This window comes from Taudactylus pleione, unplaced genomic scaffold (assembly GCF_031769625.1).
Source record: "Taudactylus pleione unplaced genomic scaffold, aTauple2 ptg000004l, whole genome shotgun sequence".
Classification (NCBI taxonomy): Eukaryota; Metazoa; Chordata; class Amphibia; order Anura; family Myobatrachidae; genus Taudactylus; species Taudactylus pleione.
The window spans coordinates 4,982,955-5,004,453 of record NW_028284407.1 but is presented as its reverse complement, the minus strand read 5'-3'; the positions used below and the strand labels follow the sequence as shown (position 1 = coordinate 5,004,453).

The 21,499-nt window shown below is 38.5% G+C and overlaps 1 protein-coding gene across 4 annotated transcripts in view; it reads right to left on the bottom strand.

Moving 5' to 3' along the window:
• MAP3K20 (mitogen-activated protein kinase kinase kinase 20) overlaps positions 1-21,499 on the bottom strand; it is a 196,210-nt gene that overhangs the window by 79,012 nt on the left and 95,699 nt on the right. For all 4 annotated transcript variants that reach the window (XM_088471781.1, XM_088471844.1, XM_088471712.1 and 1 more), the window contains exons 4-10: positions 19,741-19,842; positions 16,163-16,228; positions 15,179-15,207; positions 14,935-15,072; positions 13,345-13,431; positions 10,592-10,666; positions 9,076-9,182 (exon numbers count right to left, since the gene is read on the bottom strand). In XM_088471781.1, the coding sequence (XP_088327907.1) occupies positions 9,076-9,182; positions 10,592-10,666; positions 13,345-13,431; positions 14,935-15,072; positions 15,179-15,207; positions 16,163-16,228; positions 19,741-19,842 (604 nt within the window). The remainder of the gene's footprint in view (positions 1-9,075; positions 9,183-10,591; positions 10,667-13,344; positions 13,432-14,934; positions 15,073-15,178; positions 15,208-16,162; positions 16,229-19,740; positions 19,843-21,499) is intronic.

The following is a 21,499-nucleotide window of genomic DNA, read 5'->3' as shown; positions in this document are numbered from 1 at the left end:
GGAGGGTTAGGGGTAGGGAGAGGGTTCGTATAGCTACCGACAGGTGTCGGTATCCTAAGCCTGTTGGGATGCCGGTGTCTGGATTTTGACCGCCGGCATCCTGTACCCAACTCCTTCCTGCATACAATCACTTGTTACTGTAGAACTCTGTTCCTGTCCATTCCACTTTACATGTGCTACTGTCCAGGTTCAAATACTCTGGTTTACGAAGAGTATTTAAGTATAGTAGGGGTATTCGGTACGTCACCGTTTTGTAAAACAAATGAATGATACAGAGGAATATATATTGTCAATGACTATGTTGATATAAAAATCGGTAGGCGGCCAGCGAGGGGAATTGTTCCAGAAATAAAAGGTAATTTAAGTTGGATGAAAATATTTTATATCATGGGGCATCAAACACAAAACTATGGAGCTCAAACAAAAAGGCCTTTTTTTAACTCAAATGTTATATACCATATATGGTCAAATATCTAGCACAAAAGACTTTGTATTACACTTTTTTCTTTTATAAATGTGGGACAGGAGCACACGGACCACATGGTAACATATTCATCACTACAACAAAGTAAAAAATAAAATAAAAAACATCCTTCACAAAGCCCAATATTTTTTCCCAGGCAAAGCAGAAATATAGATTGGGTTACCGCTAGGAATTAAAATATACCCCACTGGCAATCGGTAGGCGGCCAGCGAGGGGAATTGTTCCAGAAATAAGGATCTGAGCAACCTGATCAAATAAGAAAGAGATGGGATTTTTATACAAAGATTTTGATATCTAACGCTTCAATTCTACATACTGTTCTTTTGACCTTTTTACAAGCTCAGAGCAAGCCTACTTTTTTTTTTTTTTTGGCAAATGTCTCTCCGTTGTCAACATTACAAAAACCAGATAGATGACCACCTATCACTTAAGAAAGATTCGCTACAGAAACACAGAACAGCAGAAAGGTTTGATCTAGCCAAAGCAAAAGCTGAGACGGCGGCGAATCCTCATTAAATAATACCTACACAAAGAAAAGTAAAAATATAAAAGAAACCGCCCCCCTCACCCTTTTTTACGGCAAAAAAAATAACAAATTCACTTTCGATAAAGCATTAAAAATATTTGTTACTTAATTGGGGCTACTTTACGGTTTCTTATAAAGCTTTGAGTATAAGGGGATGGTGTTATCTTAAGTTGACGTTCTTGCGTGTATCAGTCAGTTAGTGGAATTACGGAGTGACGATTGTAAGTGCAAATGCACTATTAACAGCTTCAACTGCTACCATTTGATTATAAGATGAATGTTAGATCAAATTTTCATTCAAATGGACCAATGGCTACTGTACGTTATTTCTGTGAGCTTTTAATCACAACTAGTCATGGTATTCATCACCAAAACCACTATGGACTATTTAAAAAAAAGAACCAACATTATTATATTATATATAGTATATGGATGAAGATAATAGTTTTGTACGAAAACCTAGCAGGAGATGTATCAGGATAATGAGTGGAGAAGTTGACCACAGCAACCAATCAGCTTCTACCTATCATTTTATAGACCATACTGGATAAATGCTACCTCAAAGTTGATTGGTTGCTATGGCAACTTTTCCACTCTTAACACTGCATGATAAATCTCCCCTCCTAATTTCTTAACAATCAACATGTAATAAAAAAAAAGCAAAATGTAACTGCTGCACCCATCTTTATCTAAGTTCTCGCAGGAGGACTGACCATCTCAAAGATAAAAAGCCCTATCACAAAAACATGACATTTACAATTATATATGTGCAAAACCTGCACTCACCATTCCCAGGCCTGGGGTGCAAAGTGGCATATGACACAAAACGCAGCACTCGCTATCATTCAATCACTCAGTGTAGTATAAAAAAAAAATAGGATTTTAGTTCATGGATTGATCAATGATGATAGCAGCTATGTTTGGTGATTATCTCACCTTTAAAAGCCATAAGTTAGTTGGCAGGTGAGCTTTAAACCAGTTAACACGTCTTGAGTTTAAACTCTGTGATAGCAGTTACCAGGTTTTCATAAGTATGACAGATAGTGTAGGACCTGCAGGGAAACGGGTCCCATGATGTGGGCTGCAGGCTTAAATGCAGTGATCAATCCATAAACCAGAGGTTGCCAAACGTGGCCCTCAGGGTTCCCCAGTAGTTCAGGTTTTAGAGATATCCTTGGTTGAGTCCAGGTGGTTAAATCAAATTGACGTAGGCACTAATTAGGTGGTCAAGCATCAATATCTCTAAAACGTGAACAGTTGGGGAGCCTTGAGGACCGCGTTTGGCAACCTCTGCCATAAACAAAAAATAATAATTATATATATATATATATATATATATTTATATATATATATAAACACACACACACACACACACACACACACACGTTTGCTACCAGTTCTAACGTCACAAACAAGCCATACAGCCATACAGTACAGATGTAGCGGCAGTATTGAATTGTGGTTTAGCCAGGGCCGGATTAAGGGCCAAATGGGCCTGGGGCTGAAAATGTTCCAAGTGCCTATTCTGACAAGGGGGATAGCTGTAACCAGTACAGTGTGGGTGTGACTAGAGACAAATGTGTGTGTACACCTCATACACTATCAGCCCCACTGTCTCCCTAAATACATAAAAAAAATTTTGAAAAAATCATAATTTTGTGGGAAAACTTAAAAAAAACTATTTTAATACTTATAATTTATGGCTGACTGTGTGACCAGCTAGGCATCTCGTCATCATCTTGCTGATGATGAGGCCTATTTTTATGTGGACGCCTGGAGCTGTAGCACCATCCGCCCCATTGTTAATCTGGCCCTGGGTTTAGCAAAATCTCAGATTTTGATGGCAGTTAGTAAAACAGCAATGCTAGTAAGGGTACAATATGCAGGAAATACATTTACCCCAAAGGAGAAAGCTATAAACCAGTTTTACGACAAATGTAGCACTTTTTTGTTTTTCTCAATGTAGCTAACTATTCATTTTTCCCAATGATATTCCTGCAGACAAATGAAGCTGCTGCATTAAGGGAGAAATACATCCACACGATAAAACCAATAGCTGTTCAACTAAACAAAATCAGCGCATCCCTAGCACGTCCTTTTCATGTCAGATGAATTGGTCACAAAGAGAAGCCACTGTGCAATTTATTACAATATGCTTCTATATTATCTTCTGTAGGCTCCTGTGTGATCCATATAGTGTCTAACAATAAGTGGTGTTGGGTCCATTGCAAAAATACCACAGACACTCAGCAATGAGACTACACAGGAAGATAAAGGTTCTGTTTTATGATGTGCAAACAAAGATTGTTGTAACCGATAGAAACCAGATATTAGGGGAGATGTATCAAGCCTTGGTGAGAGATAGGGGTAAATTTACCAAAGTGCGGGTTTTTAGAAGTGGAGATGTTGCCCATAGCAACCAATCAGATTCTAGCTATTATCTTCTAGAATGTGCTAGATAAATGATAAATAGAATCTGATTGGTTGCTATGGGCAACATCTCCACTTCTAAAAACCTGCACCTTAGTAAATATACTCCATAAAGTGGAGATATTGCCCATTACAGACAATCAGCTTGTAGCTATCATTTATCTAACACAGTCTCTAAAATGAATACCGAATACCCCTACTAATCTTAAATACTCTTCGTAAACCAGAGTATTTGAACCTGGACAGTGGCACATGTAAAGTGGAATGGACAGGAACAGAGTTCTACTGTAACAAGTGATTGTATGCAGGAAGGGGTTGGGTACAGTATGCCGGCGGTCAAAATCCAGACGTCGGCATCCTGACAGGGTTAGGACACAGACACCGATCACAGAGTTTAAACTCAAGACATGTTATCTGATTTAAAACTCACCTGCCAACTAACTTATGGCTTTTAAAGGTGAGACAGTCATCAAACATAGATTCTAACATCATGTTTGGTGATTGTCTCACCTTTAAAAGCTTAATGAACTTCTCCAATTTACCCCTCTCGAAGGTTTGATACATCTCCCGTGATCTTTTAGTAGGGACAACTAAATCATATATCCGATTGGTTGCTACAGGTTATAGCTTATCATGTGAATAAGACCCCATGATGCAAGTGTTATCATGCTACAGTAAATTGCACTGAAATAAGCAAAGGTGCACTCTCTTTTAAAAGTAGTTGTTACAGAGCAAATATAGGACCAGATTTATCAAGAAGTGATATTCTTGTTCTCAGTTGTTACTAATCTAAAAATGGTGCTCCAACCAATCAGCTCCTAACTGGCATGTGTTTTGAAAAATGAATGGAGCTGATTGGTTGGAGCACCATTCAAGATGAGTAACGAGTGATAACAAGAATATCACTCATTGATAACAGGTGACGAGCTCTGTATGAAGGCGTTAGTGGACGATGGTAGAACAGGGACCGTAGAAACGTAAAAACAATTCTTTGTTAAAAGATTGTTAAGGAACGTCTACCATTTTCGGATGTTTATATTGCCACACAATGTCCCAGTGGAATTCTCCAAACTCTCCTGGAAATGTTTTTATTATATATATATATATATATATATATATATATATATATATATATATATATATATATATATATATATATATATATATATATATATATATATATATATATATATATATATAAAGCCCCCAGGTATGGCTGCATCTCTGCCAGAGTGAGATAACATTATAATATAAATCAAACCAAAATTAACAATAATCCACAGCAAAGTTAGCAGCTTTACAAATGTTTTTAGAAAAGCTTATGGTATAGTATCTTACGGGGATATTGATTTAGCATGCAAATCATTTATTATAGTGAACAAGATTTATATTCTTATTTTGTAAACAAAACACACAAATGCACAATACATGAAGTTTCATTCCTCAACAGTAGATGGTGCAAGAAATGACAACTTCCATTTACTGCACTAACAAGTGGATCCTACGCATTTACAGCTGATTCCGAATGGGATCCAGGCCAACTTTAAATCGTGCTATTTATACTCCTATCATGTGAACTGGCTACAGACTTGTAGTCACTTTTTCCATTCACATTGCGCCAGTTTCAAGCTACTGATTTGAGTTTGCCATTGAACAGGACTGTTGTTTGGTTGTGTGTAGTTGTTGGTGTCCGTCAGTCACGTTATCAGTGCTGTCAGCCGTAGCGTTTTTGATTGTTCTGCTCACATTTCGCTGAAAGCTTAGAATATTTTCATATCTCTGTAACAGTTCTCCCTGGACAAACGCCATAGTTTCTTAATATAGCTTGCAGTGGGAAACTTCTGGTAGCAATCCCCCTGGTGATATACAGCAGTTTGCAATGTCCCTTCCCAAATGCTAAAAGGAGCAGATGGCTCCACAAAACTGGGGCTGGTGGTGAGAGACAAAGTTTTATGCACAGCTAAACTGGGAAACCAGACTAGAAACTGGGCTTCAGACTTTGATATCCAAGGGCCTAATTCAGAGATGTATGTACCTGCCTCACCTCCCCGCACACCACTGGCGTACATCTGCAATTGTTTAGGGTCTGTGCATGCTCAGGACGCATTCTGCGAATGTGCAGAATGGGTCCTGCGATCTTGCTCGCAGATGCCCTCAAGCGCGTTTGGGGGGCGTAGCAGGCCATCGTTCCTCGAAACGTGCATGTCACCCCCGTATTCCGGGAGGGATGAGGACAGGATCTGCGTCCACCGAAGGACGCAGATTTCCTGGCCTCGCAGCTGCCAGGAGCTGGCCAGGCAGTGGAAAGCTATAACTACCGCAGCCTGGCCAAAGGAGCAACCATCGCGACCGGTTGGTGATCCCCAGGCTGTGACCTTGGTTTCCTGCATTTGAGAGTGACAGAATTGTACAGCTTGTGTGCGCCTCTGCAATTCCGTCTGAATAAGGCGCTAAGTCCAGTTACTTCTGTTGTGCTAAAACGCTTTGTTTGCTTCAGCACTAGGTAGGCTGGGAATTGTAGTTCATTAAAGTACCCCATTTCCTACTCCCAGTGAAGACAGCACGGACCGGACGAATACTCTTGAGAATACATTCTACTAAATTGCCTAGGAACTACGGAGATCACTGAGGCATGAGGCACCCTTCAGCGATGTCACTGTTCCCTGTGAATTGATGAGCTCCGTTCTCAAAGGTACTGTTCCAGACCAAAAAAATGGCTGCCTAGGGCCATATTCAATTAAGTGCGGAAGTTGCCGGATCGGTTTCCTGTGGATTCGTGTTTTACCTCACGGAAAGAGGATTCTGCTCGCAGTTTATGGAGGTGCCAGCAGACACAGCCTACCATAAGCGCCCATTATAATCACCAGGCGAGCTGCCAATGGTTTATCCGAGTCCAGCCATTGGTGTTTTTGCGAACTAGCATTTAGATATTTGTACGGCACGACCATAAGATAAAATAAAATAAAAAAATGTAAGAAAAAAGGGATGTAAAGTTTTTTATTGGATCCATTTAAATAAATCATTACATTCTCAGTTTGTTACCATATTATTTATCTAGAGCATTAGAAGCAGCAGAACATTTTTCCAGATGACTGAAAATTTTATTTTTAGTTTAACATACTGTATGTGTGGGGTGCACAGTCCTGTAAACCAAAGCAGCAAGTTTAATTTTAGAATTAGTCTCTTTTGCACTACACCAATGGTGGGCAACAGGTGACCCAGTGAGACTTTATCTGTGGACCCCTAATCAAAGTGGGCTGAGTGGCATGAGGCGAGTGCAGAGGTGCATGTGGCGAGGGCTGAGTGGCATGTGGTGGGTGCAGAGGAGCATGTGGCAAGGGCTGAGTGGCATGTGGCAAGGGCTGAATGGCATGTGGCGGGTGCAGAGATGCATGTGGCAAGGGCTGAGTGGCATGTGGCAAGGGCTGAGTGGCATGTGGCAAGGGCTTGGCGACATGTGGCGAGGGCTTGGCGACATGTGGCGAGGGCTTGGCGACATGTGGCGAGGGCTGTCTATTTTATTAATTAAATTAAATGTAATGTAGAACACTTTTGAAGTTCAGAGAATGACAGTTGCTGTATGTCAGATTGCCCATTACTGGGCTACACAGATAACAGGTAATTGCAGGTTGGTTGCCATGGGTTACTTGAAAGTTTGTACATAATACAAAAATAATATTCTGGGTGCTAATACAAAAAAACCAAACAGTTTTTCTATGCTCTCCCAAAGTTATTCTTCTTTTTAAATGACTAGGCTGTTTGCAGAGCCTACTTAGTATCAAGTACACTCTCCTTTTCCCCTAACATTCATATAGCAGACGCCTCTTCTGTCACCTTCTGTGACTCCAAGAGCTCTTCCAGGCTTATAGTACGCTTCACTTTAGTTTATGCTTTATATACTGTATGTATAGTTTATATTTCCCCAAATGACTTTCTCTTTTATTTTATGCTGTACTTCCCCTTTGCTCAGCATTTATTAGCTTCTTCTGGCTCACTATTACTTTTACTTTGCTCAGCATTTATTAGCTTCTTCTGGCTCACTATTACTTTTACTTTGCTCAGCATTTATTAGCTTCTTCTGGCTCACTATTACTTTCCCTTTGCTCAGCATTTATTAGCTTCTTCTGGCTCACTATTACTTTCCTTACCCTTTGCTCAGCATTTATTAGCTTCTTCTGGCTCACTATTACTTTTCCTTACCCTTTGCTCAGCATTTATTAGCTTCTTCTGGCTCACTATTACTTTTACTTTCCCTTTTGCTCAGCATTTATTAGCTTCTTCTGGCTCACTATTACTTTTCCTTACCCTTTGCTCAGCATTTATTAGCTTCTTCTGGCTCACTATTACTTTCCCTTTGCTCAGCATTTATTAGCTTCTTCTGGCTCACTATTACTTTTACTTTCCCTTTTGCTCAGCATTTATTAGCTTCTTCTGGCTCACTATTACTTTTCCTTACCCTTTGCTCAGCATTTATTAGCTTCTTCTGGCTCACTATTACTTTTCCTTACCCTTTGCTCAGCATTTATTAGCTTCTTCTGGCTCACTATTACTTTTCCTTACCCTTTGCTCAGCATTTATTAGCTTCTTCTGGCTCACTATTACTTTTACTTTCCCTTTTGCTCAGCATTTATTAGCTTCTTCTGGCTCACTATTACTTTTCCTTACCCTTTGCTCAGCATTTATTAGCTTCTTCTGGCTCACTATTACTTTCCCTTTGCTCAGCATTTATTAGCTTCTTCTGGCTCACTATTACTTTTACTTTCCCTTTTGCTCAGCATTTATTAGCTTCTTCTGGCTCACTATTACTTTTCCTTACCCTTTGCTCAGCATTTATTAGCTTCTTCTGGCTCACTATTACTTTTCCTTACCCTTTGCTCAGCATTTATTAGCTTCTTCTGGCTCACTATTACTTTTCCTTACCCTTTGCTCAGCATTTATTAGCTTCTTCTGGCTCACTATTACTTTTCCTTACCCTTTGCTCAGCATTTATTAGCTTCTTCTGGCTCACTATTACTTTTCCTTACCCTTTGCTCAGCATTTATTAGCTTCTTCTGGCTCACTATTACTATTACTTTCCCTTTTGCTCAGCATTTATTAGCTTCTTCTGGCTCACTATTACTTTTCCTTACCCTTTGCTCAGCATTTATTAGCTTCTTCTGGCTCACTATTACTTTCCCTTTGCTCAGCATTTATTAGCTTCTTCTGGCTCACTATTACTTTTCCTTACCCTTTGCTCAGCATTTATTAGCTTCTTCTGGCTCACCATTACTTTTACTTTCTCTTGCTCACAATGACTGACTTAGCTCATTATTTCACTTATTTCTCTCTTACTGTCAACTAGCTCATTATAAGGCTTACACAGAAACGCCCACGAAACGGCCTCTTTTTGCAATCGCTGTACTCGGATACACCCAGGCATCGTATGTGTAACATACGTCATACTCTCGTGTTCTGCCATTCTAGGCTAAAGCCAATTATTACGCTCTAAGGTTGGCTCGGGCCATGCTATACTTTACATTTCCATGGAAACACAAGAATTCTGTAGCTCGGACACACAGAGAGCGGCTACGGAGACCAGCGTTTGTACATAGTGGCTGTACTTTATGAATGCAGTCCTGGAAATCATCGCACTTACCGCCACTCAGCTTTATTATGTAAAAATGAATTGCATTGGTCTGGCAGCTTGCTGTCATTTGACATAGACTCCAAGTTTGAAATGATCTGTTTGAAGGACGGCCTTTTCTGAAAAACACATGTAATAAAAAATAAATCTATATTAATACACAAACACTATAGAAATGTATGATAAACTCAATATTGTATTTATTAACTACCTTATTATAACGTAGAAATTTTAAATAATGTGTTTAGTCCTACAATATAGGATCAATAAATAGAGTACAGGGTAATTATATTGTATATTATTATACATGTTGTTATATACCAACAGTTATAAATAGGTCACACCATACTTTACAATTTCAGGGATGTAAAACATCTTTAATTTAATGCATGTTGCAAAATAAATAATTTGTTTAATTTATTTATTTTTGCCTTTCCTTCAAATACACAAGTGATGTTAATATGTATACACTGTAAATTATATGTGCATAAACGGTGAGTACTAACGTCATCGATTATAATCAGTGAGTTCTGAAGTCACCACTACAGTCTTCTTTAAAGAAACGTGTTTATTTAAAATAAATAATAACTTACTCCAATATAAATTTTTACCTATATTAGAAGTGCTCATTTTTAATCAATGCAACAAAGCAATGCAATAAGTTAGTCAATGTTTTGTACAGTGTCCGCCATTGATAAAAGCAGGAAAAGTAGAATTTGAAACTTCTTTGGTCGGGCATGGTAAAAGATAGAATATGAAATCCCGCATAGAGCTACACGTATTTAAACGCACAAAAATAAAACAATGTGGTTGATATTTTGAGAAACAAGTGCGATTCACACAGCTGCACCAACACAACTGCACAGATATTGGTCAGCAGATACGTCAAAGAATCACTATAAGGGCTCGAGACATTTCTGCTACTCAGTATACAGTATCTGTGCGTTATGTCTGGCCCACATGTCAAAATATCACTTCTCTGTATTCGTGTGTATGATATGAGATATATCAGATTATTGTCCAGATTGATCAAGGAATGATATTCTTGATATCACTAGTTCCTAATCTTAAATGGTGCTCCAGCCAATCAGATCCTAACTGTCATGTGTTTGAAAAATGACAGTCAGGAGCTGATTGGTTGGAGCACCATTTAAGATTAGTAACGAGTGATAACAGGAATTTCACATGTTGATAAATCAAGGCCTGTCCACGTTATAGTATACCATGCCTGATAAGAAGTCTTGAATGTTGCAGTTAATAAACGGTATCATGACGCACTTTCTCCCATAAACAAATGAAGCAATGATGTTTATGAGTCATATAGACATACCAGAACCTAACAATACTACAGATACTAGAAGTGAGTGGTATCTACAATAACATTATAGACAGCCAGATGGAGAAGTTGCGACTCACAACACAGGAGCCCAGGACACAACTGAAGATGCAGAAGGAGGATGGAAGTTACAGTGGGATTGGAATGAAACCTAATGATACTAACAACCAGAAGGGTAACACATAGAAATACCTTTGAATCCGAATCCCAGCATTGCTGCATCAGCTCTGCAAAACTTCTTGGGCAGGAGCTGGGAATGGTCAGCCTCTGAAAACACAAGAGTTACAGGAGCTAACTGACATGCTCGGCTATGTAAGTAACCAATACAGCGCAGTTCAAGGCCAAAGAAACATAATGGGGATAATATGAACGTATGAATATTTCATTGGTGTGAGCTGAATTTACTATGCACATTTATATTCTAGTTTTCTATGTGTAAGCTAGATTGGATGTGGGTTAGTTTTTGTTTCACCGTCTTCGAGCAACATTAACACCTCCGCTCTGAGGCTAGCAGGCATGGAGCGTAAGGCAGCGTAATAACCTGCACTGAGCTTTAAAGCAAATGCAAAGAGGGTGTAAAGTTCTATACATTTATGGGAACTTTTACATATATACTTGTGAATGTATTTGTGAGCTGTTATATAAGGCAACCTGTATTTTAGTGTTAGGGTCAGTGGTCCTTTAAAAGTACTTTGCCCCACTGTTATTAAACCTTTAGCATAAGACAATTATGACATGGCTGTCTATATTGTCCTTATTGCCTGTACAAAATTTAGTCTGATCAGCTGTACATGCATTACGTACGTGGTTATCAGTCATTCAGAGCCGTTACCCAACCAGGTCTAGTGCAATTTTTTAACTCATCAGATGTGTGGCCTAATTGGTTATTGATGCAGTTTGTTCAGTACTTAGGCTGGACTAGCAGACCTGCCCATCTGCAACCATATTAAAAGCACAGCGAGACATGATAGGAAGGTATGTAAAGGACATGTGGCATTAGGTACAAAGATAAAATGTAGTCAATACAGGTAAACGGCACATTAAAATTTATATTATTCTGCCAATTCGCAACATTGATTCTTGCTGTCTGTGTTTTATAAGTTGCTATTTATTAAAAAAAGAACATAGAAAATGAAAAAAATAAATAAAAACATTTTATATTGACACAGAGGAATCATGACATGCTGGAAGAATAGTGCTCCGAGCTCCGCTGAGACTGGAGGACACGCGATAAGCTCAGCTTCATCGGCTCTGCAGCAGAGTGGAAACTTTAGTCTTCATCTAAGTAGGGTAGCAATATGAATTCCCCTAATAAATCTCTCACTATTTTGCTCTCCACTGAGGGTTAGAATCTTCTGTTAATACTTGTGAGAGAGGCTTGAGTGATGCCATCAAGTCATTAATTCGTTTTAAATCAATTATTTTACTGTACTGGACGATATAAAGCGAGCCACAAAAGGTAAATGTTGGAAAAATGTAGGTTTAGTTTGGGTAAAAATGAAAACTTAGCATGGTAAAATATGTAAATGTGCTGCAAATAGCAAAGGTCTCTCTTTAGTATTTTGTCCTATCCTAAGGCAGATTATGTAAAGAGAGCGGAACAACCGTCAGCATCTATGGTTATTAGTCAATTACACGGTATTCTAAGAAAAAAAAAAATGCTGTGTCTAGTATAAACTAGTAGAAAATAACTGGAAACTCTGTACTCTATCATCTTCAGGTAGGCACCATGTCACAGAGGATCATGCTCAGTTCTACTGATGGAAATAGCTCACATACAGTATAGGACATCATTAATCAGCCCACTCCACAAATGAGCAGTGATACTAGGATGCATATATTGCAATGAGACTGTACAATATGTACTGCTGATGCATGAAACACTAGAGAAAAAGACTTTCTGTAATGGATTATAAAACAACTAGTGCTAATAACTGCAAACAGCAATCTTAATAAAAATAATACACTATTAATGTGATATAAAAAAGTCATTATTTAACTAATATAACTAAAGTAACAAAGGTTTACTTTAAACATGGAGCATACACAGTTCTATGCGGTCCTAGATCCATAATGGCGACTCAAGTCTCACATTTAAACGGACATTATGGGCGTATTAAAGTTATTTATTTGTGTTCATAAAACAAGAGTTAAAAAAAAATAACACTACTTTTTTAAATCAACAATTAAAAAAAGATGGTGCGACCACTGCACAACAATTATTGTGTCATATTCTCGCAGCAAAGACATGTAAGGAATGTTAAAAGACAGAGGTTCAGAGCCTCAGCCCTAGTACTGGAAGTGTTTACACCACTAAAGACTTTATTCAATGGGAATGCTTTGTGGAGGAGCCTTGCAGCTCAGCCGCAGCCTTGCCAATACATGTTATGAACATACCTTTAATGTGGAGTTGAACATCCTGCGGGAGGCTAAACTGTAATTTTCTTTATTTTTTTTCTCTCTCTTCTTTTATTTTTGAAACTCTCATCTAAAGTGACAGCTTCTTGTAGTAAAACGTCTCCTGCTGGGAGAGTTAAGTTGAAGTAGCTGAAGGTCTCTCGCTGAAATATCAACTCCTGGCCAGTAAAAAGATGCCCAAAATCGCGGGAGACGGAGTTAAAATGGTCCCCTACCTTGGACGCAATGGCTCCTTTTATCACGAAGAACAAACCCCCAGGTTACCCTATTGAGACTGAGAAACTAGTACAGTAGCTCTAAAATTTTTGATCTACAGTATCACGATGTGAAGCCGCAACAATTAGATGTAAAGGGTCCATTCATGAGGAATCACATTACTTTGACCCTTTGTGTTAGCTCCTACTGGTAATCTTTCCATAAGCGTTGAACTTACTTTCAATTCGAAGAAGATGAAAAAGTCTTTTGCAAACCCCCAATACTGTTTTCATATCTATCAACTGTATCTGAGCATAGGAAAGTAGTCTTACCTCGTTTTTTTCTACCACGAGCCAAGCCACTTGCAGTCCTTCCAAGCCTTTAAACGGAACCTCTCTTGTTAACATTTCCCACAAAACCTAGAAAAAGAACAAACATAATTCACCAAATTTTTAAAAATATATATTTTTATAGACAATATAAATATTTTGTAACATCCGCAGACACACATATTCACTGCCACAAAATTATATAGAATTAAATGCAAGATTCTAGCCCACAACAATTTTAGCTTAATGCATATTCAATTAACTAACTTGTTTAGTGTCATTTAATATTAATCTATATAAAAATAATAATAATTTAGACATCACATCTAACGGGGAAATTACGAGTTACCTTGTAACTCAAATACTTTATTAACTTTATGAACATAATTAAACAATGAATAAAAAGTAATAATTCCTTCAAGTGTTTTTTTTATATAATAGTCAGTAAAGCAACAATAAAAACGTAACTAATTCAAACTTACTTTTGCTAAATAAGCACATTTCAGTGTTTGGAATAAAAAAAACAAAAAAAACTCTAAAACAAAAATCTATAATAGAAAACTAGCAATAATTGTTAACAGTTATAATGTTTTGGTTGCTACAAAGTATCTCACACAACACCAGAACCTTGAGTTTAGTAATTTAACAATATTCAAAATAAGTCCATACGAGTTCTTAAAATAAGGAAATTAACGTTTTGTTTTTTAAATATTTTTGTTATTCTATAAATGACTTAGAAATTTGTTTGCCACGATCTCCTACACTCAATACTCAAATAGTATGCATTAATTAAAAATAAAACAGAAAAAGTTGCCTCTTCGTCTGAATAATAAACATTAAGTTAGAAGAGGACAAGTAGCCGACACTCAAAGTTGTAATTAATCTGACATATATATACAATTTAGAAGATGGTACAGAAGCTAGTCTATTCTAAACAACGTTACATTATCTAAACTATACACACAACATTAGAAGAGTGGGAATCAGCAAACATTCTTCTGAGATGTGCTAAGACAACATCAATATGTGAATCGCAAAAAATACCTAAAGAACCAATCAAAATAACTCAATGGATGAACCCATAGAGAATTCTTGGCTGTCTCTTTTGTAAGTCGATCAACAAACACATAGAACAAAGTGTCAACAATGTCCAATTCTCACGAGGCTCATCCGATCAACACCATAGCTCGTCTTGTAACATTACGTACTAGCAAAAATCTCAAATATTTTTGCATAACTTTGAATCTTTAAAAATATTTTTTTTAATTAAAAATAAAAAAAATTAAAAAAAGATTTTAAAAAGAAAAAAATATTTGCTATTCATTGGATGAGTATAAAATAATATCCTAATAACATTAAAAATTACTACTAATACATAGTTGTATAAATTCATTAAAATAGTGGGTCTAACCTTATTAAAATGATGAAACAACTGGATAACAGGAGTAACAAATTTGTGTCTGACATAAAAATCTATATCATGAATTTATAGATCTTTAAGTATTTTAATGCGATTGGTAAATACACATTTATCACAATCAATTTGAACTATAAGACAATAGTGGACTAAAGTGAATGAGAGATGTAACTTACCACACCATAGGAATACGTGTCACAAGTCTCTGACACCGGGAGGCTCTGTATGACTTCAGGTGCCATCCAAGGAAAAGTCCCTACAAGGGACATATGAGTTGTGTGGGAATGGAACCTTGAGGCACCAAAATCACATATCTAGATAAAAGGATCATTGATTTAGAGTACAATCGCTATGTCGGCAGAGAACAGAGTGACAAAACTCTAAATCGGGGTTAGGTTAAATTTGTGATTGTTATCTTACCTTTAATATGCCATCAATGGTTATAACAACTAGAAATAAAGACATAAGATAAATATTTGTAATACTTTGTAACAGGCGATAAGTAATCAAAATATATATAGTATTAATATAGGTTTGATGGTGTTCAGAAACAAAAGGTTAAATGCAGAACAAAGTGTAGGAATATCAATATTGTATTTTATTACATCCAATATTTAAAATAATTGCTAATTTGAGAATGTCTTCAGTTGTCTCACATGTATGTTTAAATGTTCTTTGCTGACAGTTAATAGTAGTTTGTATTTAGTATAATATTAGTAGATGATTATTATTAGCGGTGATTTATGAAAGACCTAAGATTTCCCAACTTGGTAGATCTGCATGCAGTCCCACCCAATCAGAACACGAAGACAGTTTCAAAAAGTCTATTTTAACTCTATTTTATAAACATGACTGAGCAATTCAGTACAAAAACAGGGGCATAAAATTAGAGGACTTTTAGTAAATTCCCCCACAATATACTTTAATTTGGACAAAAATGTAAGAATACACATAAGTATACATTAAAATACAAATCTAACTGTCAGGAGCAATGTGAGATATAATATAGTAATGCAGAAATGTCTGTAGACATAAATCGCTTACATAGGACTTTTTTTTTTTTTTTAATATACTGTATATTGTGGAGCTACATAGAACGAGCATAACTGCTGGGACATTTCACAACTGGTCAGTGATCTTTACAAGCCGCTATGACTGGGTCACTTACATCATGTGCATTAGAATGAATGGTGAAAAAGGAATGCAAAGTTTATACACAGTATACTTAAATAAAAAAAAAAAACACAAAAAGTTTGCTAAATAATATATACAGTAGTAAGAATAAGACATATGTCAAATAATAGCTTTCTACATAATCTATATGATCTATATGTTGTCTGACTTTACTGAAGCATTATCACAGCAAACAAAATGAAAAACCTTCATTAATGACAAAGACTTTACCATTTCTAGACTTGAGATCTCTGTGTATAACACGGATTGGGGCCTCCATGTGTAAGTAATGCATTCCTGTTCATAGAAGGAGAAGGAGAGAATGAAATGAAACAAAATCATGTTCACTTTGGGTTGAGCTTCTCGCATATCACAAAAGATGCCTTAGGAAAATGCACAGTTATATTAACACTTATACCATTCTGGTGGAAGTCAGCTATAAACCTGTGCCCCTCTGTCACTGCTTTGTACGTCAGCTATAAACCTGTGCCCCTCCCTCACTGCTTTGCTTGGCAACTATAAACCTGTGCCCCTCCCTCACTGCTTAGTACGGCAGGTATAAACCTGTGCCCTGTCCTCACTGATTTGTACAGAAGGTATAAACCTGTGCCCCGCCCTCACTACTTTGAACGGCAGGTATAAACCTGTGCCCCTCTGTCACTGCTTTGTACGGCAGGTATAAACCTGTGCCCCTCTCTCACTGCTTTGTACGGCAGGTATAAACCTGTGCCCCGCCCTCACTACTTTGAACGGCAGGTATAAACCTGTGCCCCTCTGTCACTGCTTTGTACGGCAGGTATAAACCTGTGCCCCTCTCTCACTGCTTTGTACGGCAGGTATAAACCTGTGCCCCGCCCTCACTACTTTGAACGGCAGGTATAAACCTGTGCCCCCCTGTGACTGCTTAGTACGGCAGGTATAAACCTGTGCCCCTCTATCACTACTTTGTACGGCAGGTATAAACCTGTGCCCCTCTCTCACTGCTTTGTACGGCAGGTATAAACCTGTGCCCCGCCCTCACTACTTTGCACATCCTACTGTGCCGACTTTTCTTAAATTAGCTGGGGTCAGTCATGTGACACTATGCATCATGTGATTGATCACAGACAATGTATTAAAAACTACCAGGATGTAACATTTCATACAAATAGCATATGGGTAGTGTCTAGATTCCCTTAGTGGAGAGGACCCTGACGTCATCAGCTACTGTCCAACGTCATTCCCACCACCCACGTGGACAGAGCGGGGGAATATAATCTTGTGGCGAGCGTAGCGAGCCACTGGGGAGGGATGCCGCAGAGAAGGAGGCATGGCCTCAGGAAGGGGTGTGGCCTCAGGGAAGGGGCGTGGCCTTGTGGGCCGAACCCGATTCCCGGCCCGTTGTTAAACTTATCAAAGGAGTGGTGGGGGGTGCCGGAGGTGCAGGCAGTGTCGGCTCCCTCACTGTGACAGAAGCAGAGTGCTGCACTTAATGCTTCAGTGCAACACCTGGCTCCCGTCACTGAGGGGGAGCCTGCACCTTGGTGTCACCCCACAGCGGGTGACACCCGGGTGCAACCCGCAGCCCCTTTGCGACGCCACTGTATAGCAACCAATCAGCTTCAAAGTATCATTTTATAGAATGTACTTTATAAATGCTAGACAGATGCTGATTGGTTGCTGTAGAAATCTCCTCCACTTCCCCACTCTTTAGTAGGCTTGATATATTTCCCCCATATTTTTTTTACAAGTCATCTGTCAGAAGAGACGGTGTGATGGGGAAATACAGACGGGTTCTTTTTGTGTGTGTGTGTATCCACAAATATATCCACAATGTAAAAGTAATAAAGCACAAATACAACTATAATAACTATAATAACTGCAATTACTGTAGATCAAAGTTATGCAGCTTACATTGTAACTTCACTTTCAGCTATTATTACCTGCCAGGTACATTGGCTTATATGTCTATGTATTGACTAAAACCGTGTCAGTACAGCCAGACTGTGGCTGTATCTTAGGGCAACAAGAATAAACATCCGCACTGAAGACAATTTCCTCTGAGGCGGACTCATTCCCACCAGACATAGCGAGTGAGCATAGATAATATTATAACGTTATATATTGAGAGCGCATTGTCAGAAGATTGGCCGTTTAGCTCGCAGTGATAACATAACAGTGAGACCTGGAGTCTGACCAACATCTGCCTGTGATATACAGAATGTGTCTGATAGATTAGTCTACCAGCGTACTGTGTAGTATCATAACGGAGAAAGAACAAAGGAGGTCATACACACACACTTTATAAACACACATTTTTCCCAGGAAGCTCAGTAAGCGCAGGCCTAGCGTATGTTTATTCTAGAGAGAGTCACATTAAGGGGAGTGCCTCTATTTTCAAGTGTCTACCAAAATAGCCCTAACACAAAAACAATGACTTGATTAAATATAGAACATCCATTTTGTAAATGATTTTTCTTTACATATAAAGAGAACGGGCATGAAACAAAAATACATACAGGGCCTCATTTATCAATGAGTTTTATCACCAACAACGAATGATAAAACTCACTGCATATGATAAATGGTGCTCCAGCCAATCAGCTCCAAACTGTCATATTTCAGACAGACAGTTGGGAGCTGATTGGCTGGAGCACCATTATCATACGCAACCAATTTTATCACTTGTTGTGAATTATAAAACTCGTTGATAAATGGGCCCCATAGTAAGGAGCAATAATTTCACCTATATTTGAGGAGAAGTTAAAGCCCCCCTACATCAGCATCAATTGGTGAAATTATATGTTTTGCATTATATATATTATTATTATAAGGAATAGCAGTGTACCCCCTAAAGTATAATAGAAAGACCCTAAAAATGCTTTGTGCTTTCACATCGTGATGGAACACCTTAGATTTTCCAATATCCTTACAATATACAGTAAGTGCAAAAATGTATGAATAATTGCATTTCTTTTTTTGTTTAAATCACCAATGACTTACTGTCTAAGCATTAGAAATGCCAGATGATATATATATATATATATATATATATACACATACACACACACACACACACACACACACACACACACACACGGGTAAATTTAAAAAAGTGAGAGTTTTTAGAAGTGGAGATGTTGCCCATAGCATCCAATCAGATTCTAGCTTTTATCATCTAGAAGGTGCTACTTAAATGTTAAGTAGAATGTGATAGGTTGCTATGGGCAACATATCCACTTCTAGAAACTCTCACTTTAGTAAATATACCTCATACAATCTTATCAGCAATCACTCAACTCAAATAACGAATCTTAAGTCAATATTGATTGACTTCTCAACCCTGCTGCAGATTAACTTTTGTAATTAGGGAGGAGTAAATTCAAAGTTAACATCAAAGTTTACAGAAAATCTTTGGACAGAAAACGCGTAGGGTGACATCCAACATTGTTAGCCGTCTATCAGATTATGGATATGATGCCGACATTGAGCTACTGCAGTGGACCTTCTGCATTTGGCTGTGAGCTTCCAAGATTAAATTAAATTGACAGGCCAGTTTTCTTCTATGGAATGGGAGCAGTTTTAAATACGTGGAAAACAAGTCCGAGTTCTGACTGACTGCAGTGCGTCAGGGTTGAACACATGAGAAGGGTTTCCTCAGATTCCTCTGAATATATAAGAGAAGCCATATATATTACACTATCACTATCAGAAGAACTAAATGAATATAATAGATTTACAAAAAAGACCAGTATCTCTGAATGAATCGAATTTCCATAAGAAGAGACTGGGTCCAGCCTTGCGCCATCATACATCCTTTCAGCGGTTACCTTTAGCCACGTCTGTGGCCCACGCCATGATGTGTTCCATATCCATTTCCTCACTCCGGTTGCTATTGATGTAGTCATACAGTGATCCACCAGCAGCATATTCTGGAATATATAAAATTTTACACACTTAAATAACTGGGGGGTGATTTCCAGCCGGGGTGTAAGGTCAGGTTTGGTGCACAATGTCATGTACTAAGCTGTACAGTTTATACAACTGAATCCACACATTACAATACATTGTTCTTTGATACTAACTTCCTTTTGTCATTACTAGTCATATACTTTTATAACACAGAAGCTACTCTTAGGATACAATTGTATTCAATGCAGAGAACCCGGTAAATCTGTGTTGTGTTCAGGGCTCGTTCACACCTGTTCGCTTTTAGTGCGTGTTTCTGTGGCAAACATGCAGCTAAAAAAAATAAGTTGTAACTCGGCAGATGCTGTTCCTCATGCGTTAATGCGCGCCGCTAGTACTATCGATATTACTGGTTACAGTACAAAGAAAATGCATCGCTAACTTCCTTCAATTAGCAGTGAAAATAAACAATGAATATATGGGCACAGAGTATAATTAAGACCTCACAAAATACTGGGTTTGCCCCACTTCTCCCCTCTGTGTCTTTTGAATAAACCACACAAAAATAAGTGAGTAGTCCCGGCCTCTCAGTGCCCACTGGCGGCTCGGTTGCCTAATGGATGCTCCAAGCCACGCATTTCATAAATGTTGCAGGACAATGCAATAAAGCTGCACTGCCACTTATGGTGGATTAAGCTAGTCCGTGATTGTGGCTTCTCTCATTGGTCCTCCGCTTCACACACCCCCTCCAAAATGTCCCACAGCTGTGATTTTCACCTTTGATTGTGAGATGAACTACAGAATCCAGGAGTAAAATTAGCTGCATCTGGAACGCGCTACACACTGGCCGATGTGGATGTTATGTCGGTCCAATCCGCCGGATCGGGCGACATATCGTCTAGTGTGTACCAGGCAGAGAGAGAGAGAGAAATGTGAAAGATAAAGTAACAACCAATCAGCTCCTAACTAAGGGCCTGATTCACTACTGATCGCAATTCTGCTTAGACGCACACACCTCAGTAGCTTATATCAGGGTGGATATGTAAATGTGCGCATTCACATTGCAAACGCAGCCAGACATAAGGACCCCCACTTCCCCTTACTCACATCCGTATACTAGGCCAACATGGCGAAACAATCGGTAACATCGGACGCATACGCACACTAGCACAAGCCCTGACCTTACTCAGACATTGCTAACAGCCACGCACGCTATCAGTGCAATAGCTGCTTATGACCATGCAGTGGACAATGCAGACCCCCCCCCTGTCACCACCCACAAAGGGCACTTACTGTCAATCACTCAGCTCTGGGTCTGTGTAGCCTCTGCAAACACAGTTCCCATCACAATAGCTAGTTCGCGTAGAACGCAACAATCGGCCTATTGCGTGCGTATTAGCAACTGCTTTCCTTGCTGAATCAGGCCCTGTCATTTTTCAAATACAGGTTTGTACAATGACAGGAGCAGATTGGCTGGTACTTTATCTCTCCCAATTCTATCTCCAAGCTTTCATGAATACCACCCTGTATGTGCATTACTATCACTGACAACTTGGCAACTTTACATGGAAGAAGAGTTCTGAGATATGAGATGCCAAAACTATGTATGATATAATAGGAGCGGTCCTGTATAAAATACCATTATCAATAGCTTAGTGAGTGCATCTATCAACCATCCAA